General features: G+C 41.1%; 1 protein-coding gene across 1 annotated transcript in view; it reads right to left on the bottom strand.

The window, feature by feature from the left end:
• Positions 1–3,942: 3,942 nt before the first annotated feature.
• LOC139689846 (uncharacterized) overlaps positions 3,943–13,847 on the bottom strand; it is a 107,954-nt gene continuing 98,049 nt past the window's right edge. The window contains exons 3-4 of the mRNA XM_071586939.1: positions 7,160–7,292; positions 3,943–4,090 (exon numbers count right to left, since the gene is read on the bottom strand). Of these exons, the coding sequence (XP_071443040.1) occupies positions 3,943–4,090; positions 7,160–7,292 (281 nt within the window). The remainder of the gene's footprint in view (positions 4,091–7,159; positions 7,293–13,847) is intronic.

Genomic DNA, 13,847 nt, shown 5'->3' with positions numbered 1-13,847 from the left:
CTCAGCATCCACCTCCGCCTCTGAGCGTTCCTCGACGACAGTGTCAAGGAAGAGCACCCCACCAACAAGTGCAGCCACTCCACACTCCAGGTCCCTCCTGGCTACGCTACCCCGTCCCCTCTCACCCGCCTCCCCATCCTCTTCCCCCACACCCTCCCCTCCTCCCCACGCTCCCATGCTCCCACTGCGGTGCCCACCACGCCCACTGCCACCACGACCTGCTAGACAGAGAGGGAAACACTGCAAGTGATGAGGGCATGCAATCTCATCCCATCCAGGTAAGAAGAGCTTGTTGATACTCTTCCACCTTATGAGGATTACAGACAAAAATTTGAATGTGCAATGCTTTTTATCTATGGATTTGACCGTAATGCCACCACAGTTCAACAAGACCATGACACACAACAGCTGAGATTTTGACATAACCTGATAAATATTTGTGCCTACACTTCATGAATGTGTTATATATATACATACGCCTACCACGACCCATATATATATATATATATATATGGGTCGTGGTAGTCCAGTGGGTAGAGCGTTGGACTGCTGACCGGAGGGTCCCGGGTTCGATTCCCGGGCAAGGCACTCTGAGCACCTGCAGCTCCACCCAAGCTAAAGTGGTTTTTCGGGTACCAGGTCTTCCTGGGAAACCATAACCGGCACAGGGAAAGGAACTGGCCCCCCTACCCTGATGTGTGAATTTTCACATGCCATATAGGGCTTAGTACTGGGTGATCTATACCATCGCCTGTCAAACCGACCTTCGGGTTGATTACTGTGTTTATGGTTTATATATATATATATATATATACATATATATATATATATATATATATATATATATATATATATATATATATATATATATATATATGCATGTAAGTTAAAGAGCAGAGGAACGGAGCATGAGAGGGAGTTATCAAATTGCACTGCTATTTCATGCCAATGCTACTTGCATCAGCAGTATGTTTACTGTTCAGAAACCCCATGAGCCTTCAAGAAGTTCAGAAGAACTGGCTAAATTTTATGCGGCAATGGATATCATTTATGTTATAGGATGAGAAACTGTTATACTGTAAGTTTATTGAGAAGCATCCATGAAAATAAATGTCTAGACAGCTTTTTAGTAGAAATGATTTTGGCATGTATCGTAAATAATGAACTGATAATTGTTTTTTATTTGTTTTTACAACTCTAGATTACATTCTAGGTCAGTCAATTACATGATGGAAGAAAAGATGAAGGTGAACCTTTTGAAGATGAAATGATTTTCTGATGCACTGAGCAATCACTGTAGCCCCTTTGCTGGCTGGCTAGCTAATACTTGATATGCACAAGCATAACTGATTTTACGAATCACCCATGGACTTCCATTCCTCTCTCCACCTCTTCCCATGTCTCTTAAACACTTCCTTTCCATGTTTATTGAGCAGCACAGAGTCCAGATGGGCAGCAATGCTGCCCATCTGGACTCTACATCCCCCACTCGTATCTGATCAGTCTGAGACATATAGACTGCAGGTAAGTCTCTTATCTTTCCAATACACCACTATTGTCTTTGATGCATTTATGAATTCTACCCAAGTTACTCTATCAAATGCCTTTTTGAAAGCTATAAAACAAACACATACAAGTAGATCCTCATTGTATTCTATGCTTCTTTCTATGAGTGACCTCATTACAGCCATGGCATCTCTCTCCTTTCTGAACTCAAACTGATCATCCCTTATGTGTTCCCTCTGCTTCATCCTTTTATTGATGATCTTTAGTAAAACTTTAAATGGTTTTAACATTTGTCAGTTTTCCTATTTTTTATGATTGTAACCTAACCTTGGAAAATCTCCTGGCCAGATGCCTTCCTCATAAATGCTAAAAATTAACTAAATTAATATGAATTCTTCCTTCCACATTAACCTAAGCCTTGAAGTGGTTCTGCTAGAATCTCATCATCAAGTATATCTTATCCTTAGCTATTCCTGCCTACATCATTCCTATTATACACAAATGTGCCATTTGACATGGAGATCCTCTCTGCATTCTCTCCAACTTAGTGGAATCTTTCTAAGTTTAAATAGTAATGTTTCCAATGTGCCTTCAAGACTGGGAATTGATTTTTCCTCCTTTTTTCCTCTTTTCCATAATCTTTGCTGATGATTCAAACTTTATTATTTCTGACAAAAGTTGTCAAAGACTTCTGGCTAAAACACAAAAGGTCTTAGACAGTGTCTGAAACTGGTGTTGTGACAACAGAATTAAATTAAAATGCAAAAAGACTTAGATTCTTGCATTTAATTGGGCAACATTGCAAGAGGATATCAATTTCAATCTTGAAAATGAAAGAGTTATTTGTGCAACCAAAACCAAATTCAAAGGTCTTAATGTTCAACAAACTGGAGGGTGGAATATTCATGCTGATAATCTGTGATCTACACTGCACACTGTGGTGTACACTATTCTGTTTCTGCATAGCACACAATTTCTCTGGAGGTGTTAAAACTCTTGTATTATTATAATTTTTCTCCAGGGCATTGTATAGAATAGTGTTCTGAGGATCATCTGTGTGCTTGTGGCACATTGTTTTCTCAATTCAAAAACAATACATATTAGATGTGTACTTGGTGCTGCCTATTGGCAACCATGTAGACCCTTAATGAAAAAATTAAATGTTCTTTACATTTCATCAATGCATACATATATTTTCCATGTCTGTCTTCATCAAGAACAATGTCCATCTCTTTCACATAAATAGCAATATTCACTCTTTTTCAACTTGAAATCCTCATAACATCCATGCAAGTTACCATAAATTAGCATTTTCATTTTAAAGCCCAATGGCAATGGGTGTAAGACTTAATAACAAATTGCCTCACTCATTGAAAACAAGTGATAAATAATGCCATTTCAAATTGAAACTCAGGAAACTCCTTCTAATAAAGTGCTATTATTCATTGAATGAACTTTTAAATGATAAGCAGTTTCAATGCATTGTGTTTTTATTTAACTATTTAATATAAGTATGTTCTTTAAGCATGTTCAGGGTCAAACTGTACCAGTATTTTGTACTTTTCATTGTACTTGATGACTCCTACACCGACATGATATGTATGGTCAGTGGACAACAAAAAATTATCATTTTTATTATGATAGTCATTCTTTGGTAGAACTCGATTGCTATTCTCCCATGGTTATTCCTTGTTCCCCGAGATGGTGAGGCGGCTATCGTACTGGCTTCCCATCCAGAGGGCTCGGGTTCAAATCCCAGCAGTGTTGAATATTTTTCAGAGGTATCTCGATCCCTGCTTGAGGTGCTTTGTGGAGGGCACTTTGAGTGAGTATGCCATCCGTCAGATGGGACGTTAAGCTGCGGACCCCTTAGCTCCTTTGGATAAGAGTAGGCTAATGCCAACGCCGGGTTTCTCTCCACCCTTCATTCTTTCCTGTCCATCCCCTATGGCGCAAATGACCTCAGCTGTCGGTCGCCTCCCCTCAATACTACTACTACTTATTCCTTGTTCCCAAACCAAAGTGACTAATCTCACAACCATATTTTCCTTCATCCACCTCATTCCAATCCCCCATTATCATCAAATGTTTATTTCTGTTGAGAGATAGTTGAGGCCGATACCTTGAGGAATTCCATAGTTATGCAGAGGGAAGAACCAAAATACTTTACCTTTCCACAGGATAGAATTTATTGATGTCAATTAATTTTGCAACACTGTCGCATTAATGGGACTTCTGTGAGTTCAGATGATGCTATGGTGTAGCAAAACTATGAGTTAACAGTCTTGAAAATAGATTCATCATTATCTGACTCCCCATTGACTTCCAAAGGCTAATCATTGAAATGTATTATTTCCATAGAAAGAATTAAGGTAATGTATTCAGAGGAAATATAGATATTTTGGAAGTTTGCATCAGGCATGATCATTGTGCATTTCAATAAGGACAAGGCATTAGAACATAAGTTTCTCCAGCCAGCATTGAGCTGGCCCTTTGTGCACTTAACAATATAAACTGACCTGGGCGATGGACTGGGCTCAGCCTGACCAGGGACAGTGCTCCATGGTCCGAGAATTCACAGGACCTGCAAATGCAAACCCAAAAGAAGAGTAAAATATAGAATAATTGTCACATTGAGGCTATAAAGCCTGGATGAATGAACAAATAAGGAAAAAATTGGGAATACAATGTTCATTACAATAATAGATGTCTACCCATAAGTTTCACATCTTCACATGAGTCATATTTCCCCCAGGGCAAGGTTCAATTGTTTCTCTTGGAAAAATTTCAAGCATTACTTATACTATTTGATTTCTCGTGTGCTCTAGACAGTGCCATCTTGCCATGAGTATACCTCTAGAACTGTGCTGGTGAGAGAAATGATATTTGCTCTTGGATTATTGTTTAAGAAAGTGGAATGACCAGAAGTTAAAGGCGATAGAGTTCTGCAGGAGACAGGAGGGGTTAATCATCAGAAGCACTGGGCAAAGACAAAACAAAAGATGCTGGCATGCATGGAAAATACCAGGGGATTCAGGAAGGTATCAGTTGCACTAGGTTATGGTTATGAGTGGATTTAGGAAAAGTGTGATCAATTCAGACAGTTTCCAGGGAGTGGATGCAGACTCAGATCACAATGTAGTAATTATTCAGTGTAGCAACAGACTCAGAAAGATAAAACAGGTAAGAAGATATAGGACCTGGGACATAGAAGCACTAATGAGATCAAAAAGGAAAGAGTAACATCCGACTATTGAGAAATTTATGGGCAAGGAAAGTTGGGCTCAATACAAGAAAAATGGGAAAATGCCAAGAAGGGATATTGAAAGCCACAAAATAAATTATAGGAATAGTAAATAGGAAAAGGGCAAGGAAACAATGGATTAAGGGCAAGACGATTAGGAAGATAGGAGAGAGAAGGACATGCATGCCAAATTACATGGCCAACAACTTTGGTAGAAGGAAGTATGAAGAGTTCAACAATAAACTGAGACATGAAACAATAGGGCAAAATATACATTGTAGAAGATGCAGCCGGAAGATATTGAAAGTTTACAAATAAAAAATGAAATTGGTCATTACAGAAGAAGGAGATAGCACTGTCGAGAAGGTTTTTTAAATATGACACCATTATTCAATTGCAAGCCTATGGGGGTCAAATGCATTTGTAGCCACCTCATAGAGGAATAGACACTGCACAGACTACCTTTCATCTTGCTCCTACCCTTTCTGGCATGGGTGATCCTTCCCTGGAGGAAATATCACTGCTTCCACCATGAATGCTTGAAGAGTCATCAGAACACACCAAGCCCTTCCAGTACATAAAGTTTGAAGTCCATGGGGAAGGTTAATAAGCGTAATTAGTACACCACATAGTGGGATTTGTAAACTAGTATACATCCATAGGGAGGGTTAGTAATTAATGATTGTAATTTTACTAAAAAATTGGATGTTTTCAAAAGAGCAGAAGATTCTTAGCATCAGTTGAGTAAATATAACTGCTGCCTTCTATTTTGGTGAATACCTTCCAAAATCTCTAACAACAATATGACCTGTAGGCAAAGTAAGAATACTAAGTGTTGCTTCCATTCTTTTGCGATGCCAGCCATGAAACAGTTATATACATAGGAACATACTCTGGCATGAGAAGCAAGGGCTCAGGAAAACCATATATTGTGAAACTTAACTGGGTATTTTTATTGTTGATATAATGAAATCAGGGTAAAGGAATTCAAAAGTTGATGCTGCATTTCAAAATATTTGTTGAAATTTAAAATTCATTTCAATTTTAATTGTTTGAGTAACTTAAATGCAATTACCATAAAACTATCTGTTCACAGCCTTATCTTGACAACCAAATAGCAATAAATTCAGAGAAGTGCAATGGACTTGTGTTTCCGACACCTTTATGGCACACCAATATTGTTGATAACAAACTCCAAATTTGCATTATTGGTGATGGCTTTAAACACCACCTCCCAGTATAGGCATCTTGCGGATGCTATTCACTATGCCCTGACCAAATTTGTCTCTTACCCTTTGATGAGTAGTTGCCATATCTTTTCTTTTCCCATTTGCTCCATATTTGCCAAGGTTCCCTTGACTACTCCAAAATATACCGTGTTGATGAAGGATAACATACTTAGGCCAAGAATGATCATACTTATTTGGAAGCATTTGAAACACAAAAACATTTCTAATGCAATAATACTGGACTAAAATATTATTTCCGTCAGTTGAATACAACAGCACAATGAGATTTAAATACTACCTTCTTGAGATCCATAGCAGCAGACTTGAACTACTTGAGAGTCAACAAAGAATTCTGTTTCAGCTTTCTTCCATGACTTTTTCTTTACTGCTTTACTCACAACATTGGCCTTCTTTCATCTGCTATAGGTTTCACTCGGAGTATCGGCCCTCTTTCATTTCCTTGACATCATCAGCATCCCCACTTTTGGCTGAAACTACATCATTCCAAACCATATTTTGTACATCCCAAGTAGTTTGCCTGGTTCTCCTCAGGAAAAAAACATGGAATATCTCGCTGATATTCGCACTTAAAAGGAAAAAAGAGGTGGCAGCAAAAACCCCCGTGGGAAGACTTGGTGGCAGTGCTAGAGTCTATGAATACGAATTTAAAGGAGAAGGAACACTTGGCATTCTCGTAGACCTGCCGTGCATACTTCGGCCGATTGTAGCAATACAGGTATTTCTTATATTTAATTACTTCAAATGAATAACTTTTAGAGCAGCCTGAAATCTAGTATTGCTCTTGCCTAACCATCAAATAAGCCATTTGCACTTAAATTTCGGCTGAGGAGTACACGCAAAAATTCCACGAACGGTGAACAGAATACGTAAATAAACCAGAGATTGCGATTAAGGATACCGGGAGTCGGTGGATGTATTTTTGCGTTCATCGTTGTATCGATAATAAATGTCCTTTTGAGCATTCGCTTTGTGCTGCTGCCTCCACGAAGAAGAAGAAATTACCATTTGTCATATACTGCCCCCTCTAACTTTCCAGCCCAATCGCTCGCAACCACGTGTTTTAGCCCAGTAAATGCCACGTGTTCTTCCCGCGCTGATGGCGACGTGGTGGGAGGGAGGGAGGGGAGATCGCCACTATGGGGGGTCGAGGGTCACTCACCCAGCTGCCCTGCGCCGCTCGCGTTCCCTGGCCAGCTGGGCCCTTCGCCGCAGGCAGCAGATGACCAGGAGCGCCAGCAACGGGAAGCCCAGGATGCAGGACACGATGGGGATGACTACTGTCTCGGGAGCCACTGCGAAGGTCAAGAGGGAGAGGGTGAATGCAGAAGCGAAACGAGTAGGGCACCACCGGATGGGGGGACGAATATAAGGAAGGGTGAGAGACGTTTCGAAGGCGGCCACCCGAAGCCGATGGCCGCCTTTGCTCTCGAAGCGACTGTGGCGAGTTGGGACACTTAGAACGGGAAAACCCGATGCCCTTCATTGCGGAGAAGCATTATTGTTTGGAGGAACGTGAGATACCCTCCGAGGGATATCTTCAGCCAATCGGCAACCACTCTGAACTCGTAATCCACGAGAAATTGGCATGCCGTGAAGTAAAGTGCAAATGGTGCACTTCACGTCGCTGTTTCCCTTCGTTGCAATCCATCTCAGGTGTCTTTTGCTATCTGGTAATCGCCATCGCAATCGGAGATTTTTTGTTTGACGGTGGAGTTGGATATGAGAAAATTATCTGCTAGATAATTTTCGCGACTCTTGACGCAGGATCACAAAAGGATCGTAATGGAAATTTACGAACAATATTTGACCCGTTTTAAGAGCAACCAACGAGATTTTCTGCACCGATTTATAACCACAGATGAAAAACTTGTAAACAGACAAAACAGAATTCAAAGCAGTGGAAACATGTTGATTCACCACCACCAAAGAAAGCAGAGGCAATATGGTCAAGTAGAAAGGTGATGGCCTCAGTTTTCTGGGATGCGACAGGTATCCTGATAATAGAATATCTTCCCACCGGTCAAAAAATGTTTGGACATTACTGCGCTTATCTACTGGACCAACCACAGCAAAATAAGCACAAAAAGGCCAGGTCTGGCAAGGAAGAAAGCCATTTTTTATCAAGACAATTCAAACCCACGCACATGTCTCTGCCATGGTAGAAATACGTGAACTAAGATACGAACTGTTACCACACCCACCTCATTCGCCTGATTTGGCTCCATCAGATTTCCATCTCCTCCCCACGCTCAAAATTGTCAATTTATTCATTTTTTATTAAAATCCACGCAAACAGATAGACAGTGTCGGGTGGCACACAAGTCCCAAGCAATCACTAGTGACAATAGATAAAAACCAGTCAGTGAAACAGAAGTACACTTAAAGGAAACTTCAAAACACAAATATCTTTCACAACACAAGAAAATCCCCATCTCATTAACATCAATCAATCAGCAAGAAAAAAAGATAAATTTAGAAAAATTAAGCTGTTACATTTAATTTCACACCACACGTCAATAAAATTATTACATATGTTCCTTACATCTATTCTTAAAAGTATACACTCTGTTAGGAAAGGGCTCGAATATTTTTGCAGGTAAGGTGTTCCAATCAACAATTGTTTTATTTAGAAAAGAAAATTTTTTATTCGTTCTTTGTGCCCGGCATTTTAACTTGAATTTGTGATCATTTCTCCCGATAAAATTTGGGTTCCCCGCCTCTTTCCTAAGATCTGCCCACGCATTCTCCCCCATCAGAATGCGGAACACTCCACAAAGTCTGCTTATTTTCTTATACTTTGTAGAGGTTCCCAGCCCAGCGTTTTTAATATGTCAGACACAGTCTTCATCCTCCTATGCTTCCCCAATACATATCGGGCAGCCTTTCTTTGCTCCTTTTCCAGTTTTTGATATGTCCTTCTTCATGAGGGTCCCATATAAGAGATGCGTACTTTAAAATTGGTCCTACCAGGTCCTCATACGCCTATTCCTTAGTTACTGTAACGCTCCCTTAGAGGTTTCTCGACACCCAATGAAGAGTTCTGAAAGCTTTCTTAAAAATGTACTCCACGTTTAGCCCGCACCCTAAATCCTTGGTTAAATATGCACCTGAGTATTTGTAGCTATCACTTCTAAGAATGACATTTTCTGAGAATTTATAGCCCCTATTGCTTCCATTTACCTTGTTACTAAAAGTGATGGATTTGCATTTGCTAACATTAATATCCATCCCATTATTCGTCACCCAATCCGCCATTTTACTAATGTCCCTTTGCACTATGTCGCGGTCACTGTCATTTTCGACTCTCCTGTAGATAATACAGTCGTCTGCAAAAAGTCTTATCTAAGATTTCATATTTTCCGGGAGATCATTTATATAAATTAAAAACAAGAGCGAGCCAAGCACGCTTCCTTGTGGGACTCCCGATGTTACCCTCATTTTTTCAGAATAGACTTCTCCTAATTAGACCCTTTGTGTTCGACCTTCCATGAATTGTTTGACCCAAGAGATTACTCTTCTATCTCCGTGTAGTGGTAATTGGCCCATCTTAAGCACTAAGCGATCGTGGTCAACTTTGTCAAAGGCTTTTGACAGGTCGACTATTGTAGCATCCACTTCTATTCCCGCATCCATAAAGTAGGACATTTCTTGGCAGAACCCAAATAGCTGAGTTTCGCAAGAGTGCCCTTTTCTAAAACCATATCGGCGACTGTATAACCAATTCTCACTCTCCCACAAATCCCAGAGATATTCCGCCATTATCTTTTCTAATAGCTTGCATACATAATTTGGTGGACGGAGTTCTTCAAACAAAGAACTAGCAGCCGATTTAGACAGGTATTTTGCAGACCTGAAGGAATCAAATTTTCGTGACGGAATCAAATGAAAGAGTTTTCGCCGAGGTAAGTAGTTTATATCTATTCCATTCCGCGAATTTTTCAAATAACCCTCGTATTTGTACTACCTGCCGCATGTCGTGCATCCCTGTGAGTCGGTCGTTTGTCGAGCTCGGTGAACTGTCATCCGACGCTTTAACCTCATAAACGCGCTAACACAATACATATGTTATAATATTCGCTTTATAATATGCCATTGCTGAATAATTTCAATTGGCTTGGCAAGCATAAGTGAGCATTCAATGCGTCCGAGACATTCCGGGGAGGACCTTCTGCATCCGGATGCGGTCACCCCAAAGTGCGCCGCGGATGAGAGGCGACGTCGGATTGGGGGATCAAGGTGGGGGTCGCTTGGTTGCTCCCCTTCCGAGGTCACCTTCTCGGAGGGCCCTCGACACTTAAAAACATGAGACGGCGACGAGGGCAACCCGGCGAGGAGCAGCCATGGATAGAATGGACTGTGGGTAAGTACTTGAATGGGGATTATTTAATAAAGGGCATCTCCGACCTACCTAATTCCTACTTCGTACGAATTGTTTCCTTGAGAGCCATTTCATTCATCTGAAACTCGTGAAATACTTCCCCATAAATGTCGTTCGAGGCCACATTTCCCCGGTTTTGTGGAAAACCTTTCTTCGTTTCACACAATCCAGCATTTGTTCTGTGCTAACGGCTTGAATATATTCTACTGTTTCAGGCTTCATTCGTGGAAGTACTTCATATCCATATTAAAAGGACTTGGTACTTTTCCACAGATTTTTATTTTAAGGTACAACGCGTTTCACCGACTTGCGGCATCATCAGGTACAACAAACATACTTAACAACAATGCGAGAATATACACGCTCAGGACAGATTGGGGGGGCGGGGAGGGGAAGGCGGGCCTGAGAGGGGAGGGGGCGACCGGGTGCGTTGAGGGGCTGGTTTGACCAATAGCAGGCTAGTGTCTCTCAGAGAGGAGTGGGGAGGGGGACGGGAACAGTTGCTCGTTACAAAGTGCCAAGTTGGGTTTTGCTAGGCCTCCCTTTGCTCGAGAGCGTCCATTTTTAATCATTTTGGCAGAACATGTAATATTTCTGGGACAAAGTCACTGCTGTGGTCGAAATCTAGAAGGTGCTTAGCAAAGAGAGAGTTGGTATTCTTATTTTGGTGACACCTTGCGTGTTCCTTGGCTCGTAGCTTGACATTCCTCCCTGTCTGACCAACATAAACGGTGTTGCAAATCTGGCATTTCAGTCCATAAATACCTGATTTAAGAAGGCTATCCTGTGTGTCTTTACCATTGATTAGAAGTTTTGAGAGAGTTAGGGGTGTATAAAAGGCTGCTTTGAGTGAGGTGGGTAGGCAGTTGGAAATCTTATATTAAAGAACTCTCAGAAATGAGAGCGAGCACCACCAAAATTCTCTAGATACTGCGAACTGTGCGGAGGAAATGCTATTTATGGCCATTGATTTTTGTTTTTTCCGAAGTAATTTATCAACTAGCTTAGGGTTGCGGCCATTGTTGGTAGCTATATTCGTGATTGTTACGAGTTCAATGCTGAAGTTTTTGGGGGAAAGGGGGATGTGTAGGAGGCGGTGGAGGCCGCATGTTTGTGAGAAAAATGGTGGGCGGAAACATTTGGAACTATGTGGTCTGTATAAGTGGATTTCCTTTAAATTGCAAAATCAGCAACGATCAAAAAAGGGGATGACTTTGATTGCAAAAGCATTGAAAAAATTAAGTATGTATGTAGTCACCCGGTTACTATAACCTCGTTTAAATACAGGACCCCTCAACGATGCTTCCGTTGCAATAGATATGGCCACGGCTCAAGGTTGTGTAGAGCTGAACCGCGTTGCTACCGATGTGCAGGAGATCATGAGGGAAAAGATTGCCCCAGATCTGGACCAACAAAATGCTGCAACTGCGGCGGGGAGCACGAGGCTAATACCCCAGGATGCGAGGTATATGAAAAAGCGGCCAAGAGGTATCGGAAAGATCCTAAGGATAAACCACCGGAGGAGGCGATACCTATGTCTAAATCAAAAGTGATCGCTCCTGTTCCGCAAGAAAACCCGTGGGAGAGGAGGAGGCTAGACAAGGAACTAAGAGAGAAAAAGCAAGCCATAAATATCGAGCAACAATCAAGGAGAGGGGAAGAACAAAATATCGAAACCGGGGACAGTATGAAAGAACTAATGAAGGCTCTGACGAATTTTGGGACAATGATGCAACAGCAGATGCTGATTATGCAAGAAATGATGGCAAAAATAAGCGACATACTTCTAGCTACGCTACGCAACAATGGGCCGTAAACTAGCTAAGAAGTCATTGGTCATGATGATTTGGAATGCAAACGGCGGTCTGGACCACAAAACACCGGAACTATTGCATTTCCTAAATCGCAACAATATCAGTGTAGGCCTCATTTCTGAAACTCATCTCAGGCCTGAGACCCAGTGGGAAGTAACGGGTTTTAAAATAAGACGGAACGACAGAATTATAGATATGAACCAAAGAGCTGCTGGGGGCGTAGCAATATTGGTACGTGACAATATGGATACAAGTGACATCATACTGGAGGAAAACAAAAATCTCGAATGCGTTGGATTAACAATCGAAACCGAGATAGGGATACTTAAAGCCTTCTCGTGCTATCTACCTCCTCGAAAGAAACTCTTAACAGAGGAATTAGATAAAATAATAGACAAAGATAATATAACTATACTTGGAGGGGATTTAAATGCGAAAGAGTATGAGTGGAATTGCCCTAATAGAAATAAAAACGGACAAATTCTCAAGAAATGGACCGAAGATAACATGGCTAACGTAGTTGCCCCCAGTGAACCAACTAGAATGGGTGGTAAAAGTGTAATCGACTTTGCAATTACAAAGAATCTACGGAGGCCAGCCAAGGCGGTGACCATCAATAACCTCACGAGTGATCACTTCCCGGTCGTAGTTAATATTGGGACTAAACCTCTTGTTATAGAGGGGTTGGCCAAGACTAAAATGTGTTATGGCTTGGCAAATTGGAAGCTCTTCAGAAAATCAATAGCTGATGAACTGTACCAGGAAAACGAACCGACCAACTTGAATTCGACGGAAGAACTAGACATGATGGCTGAAAAATTATCGGAAGCAATACGTAATGGAATGGAAAAAGCCATTCCAATGATAAAAAAGAGACCAGCAGGTACCTTTAAACTAGACGAGGCTACCAAATGGCTAATTAAAACAAGAAATTTCTACAGGAGAAAGTACTTCCAAGTTGGCACATTATTCTACAAACTAAAAGTAAAAGAATTAAACAAACAAATTAAAACAGCCATACTGCAGAGCAGGGAGGATTCCTGGCGAAAACAGTTGGAGTCGATTAGCTTGGAAGACGGATCAGTCTGGAAGTTAGCAAGACAACTGAAGAAAAGCCCCCCATCTGACCCAAACATTAAGACCGGTGATAGAATCATTTGTGATGCTCTGGGAAAATCTACCTACATGGCAGATTATCTTGAGAATACCTTTCAGCCAAATAAAGCGAGCACAAAAACGCCAACAATATCAATAAACTATGGTTCGGAGGATAAAAATAAATTACCTGAGATAACAATGGACTTGATTCTTGATGTAATTAAAAAACTGAAAAATAGAAAATCACCTGGCGATGATAAAATTACGAACGAGGCTATCAAACAAATCCCACTCGTTGCGGGTATATTCCTGAGGAATATCGCTAATGCGTCAATTAGATTAGGTCACTATCCCGAAAACTGGAAAAACTCGACTATAAAATGTCTTCCTAAAAAAGGGGGGAAAACTATCACTGGGAAAGACTTCCGGCCAATCTCACTGACCTCGAACCTAGGGAAAGTTCTAGAAAGACTCATAGCACCACTGATTCTAAGGCATGCCAACGAAAGTAATATAATACCGCCAGAGCAATTTGGATTCCGTGAGAATCACTCGAC

Source organism: Hetaerina americana, unplaced genomic scaffold (assembly GCF_022747635.1).
Source record: "Hetaerina americana unplaced genomic scaffold, ioHetAmer1.1.p SCAF_28, whole genome shotgun sequence".
Classification (NCBI taxonomy): Eukaryota; Metazoa; Arthropoda; class Insecta; order Odonata; family Calopterygidae; genus Hetaerina; species Hetaerina americana.
Note: the sequence above shows the minus strand (reverse complement) of the source record. Positions and strands in the feature narration are given on the sequence as shown.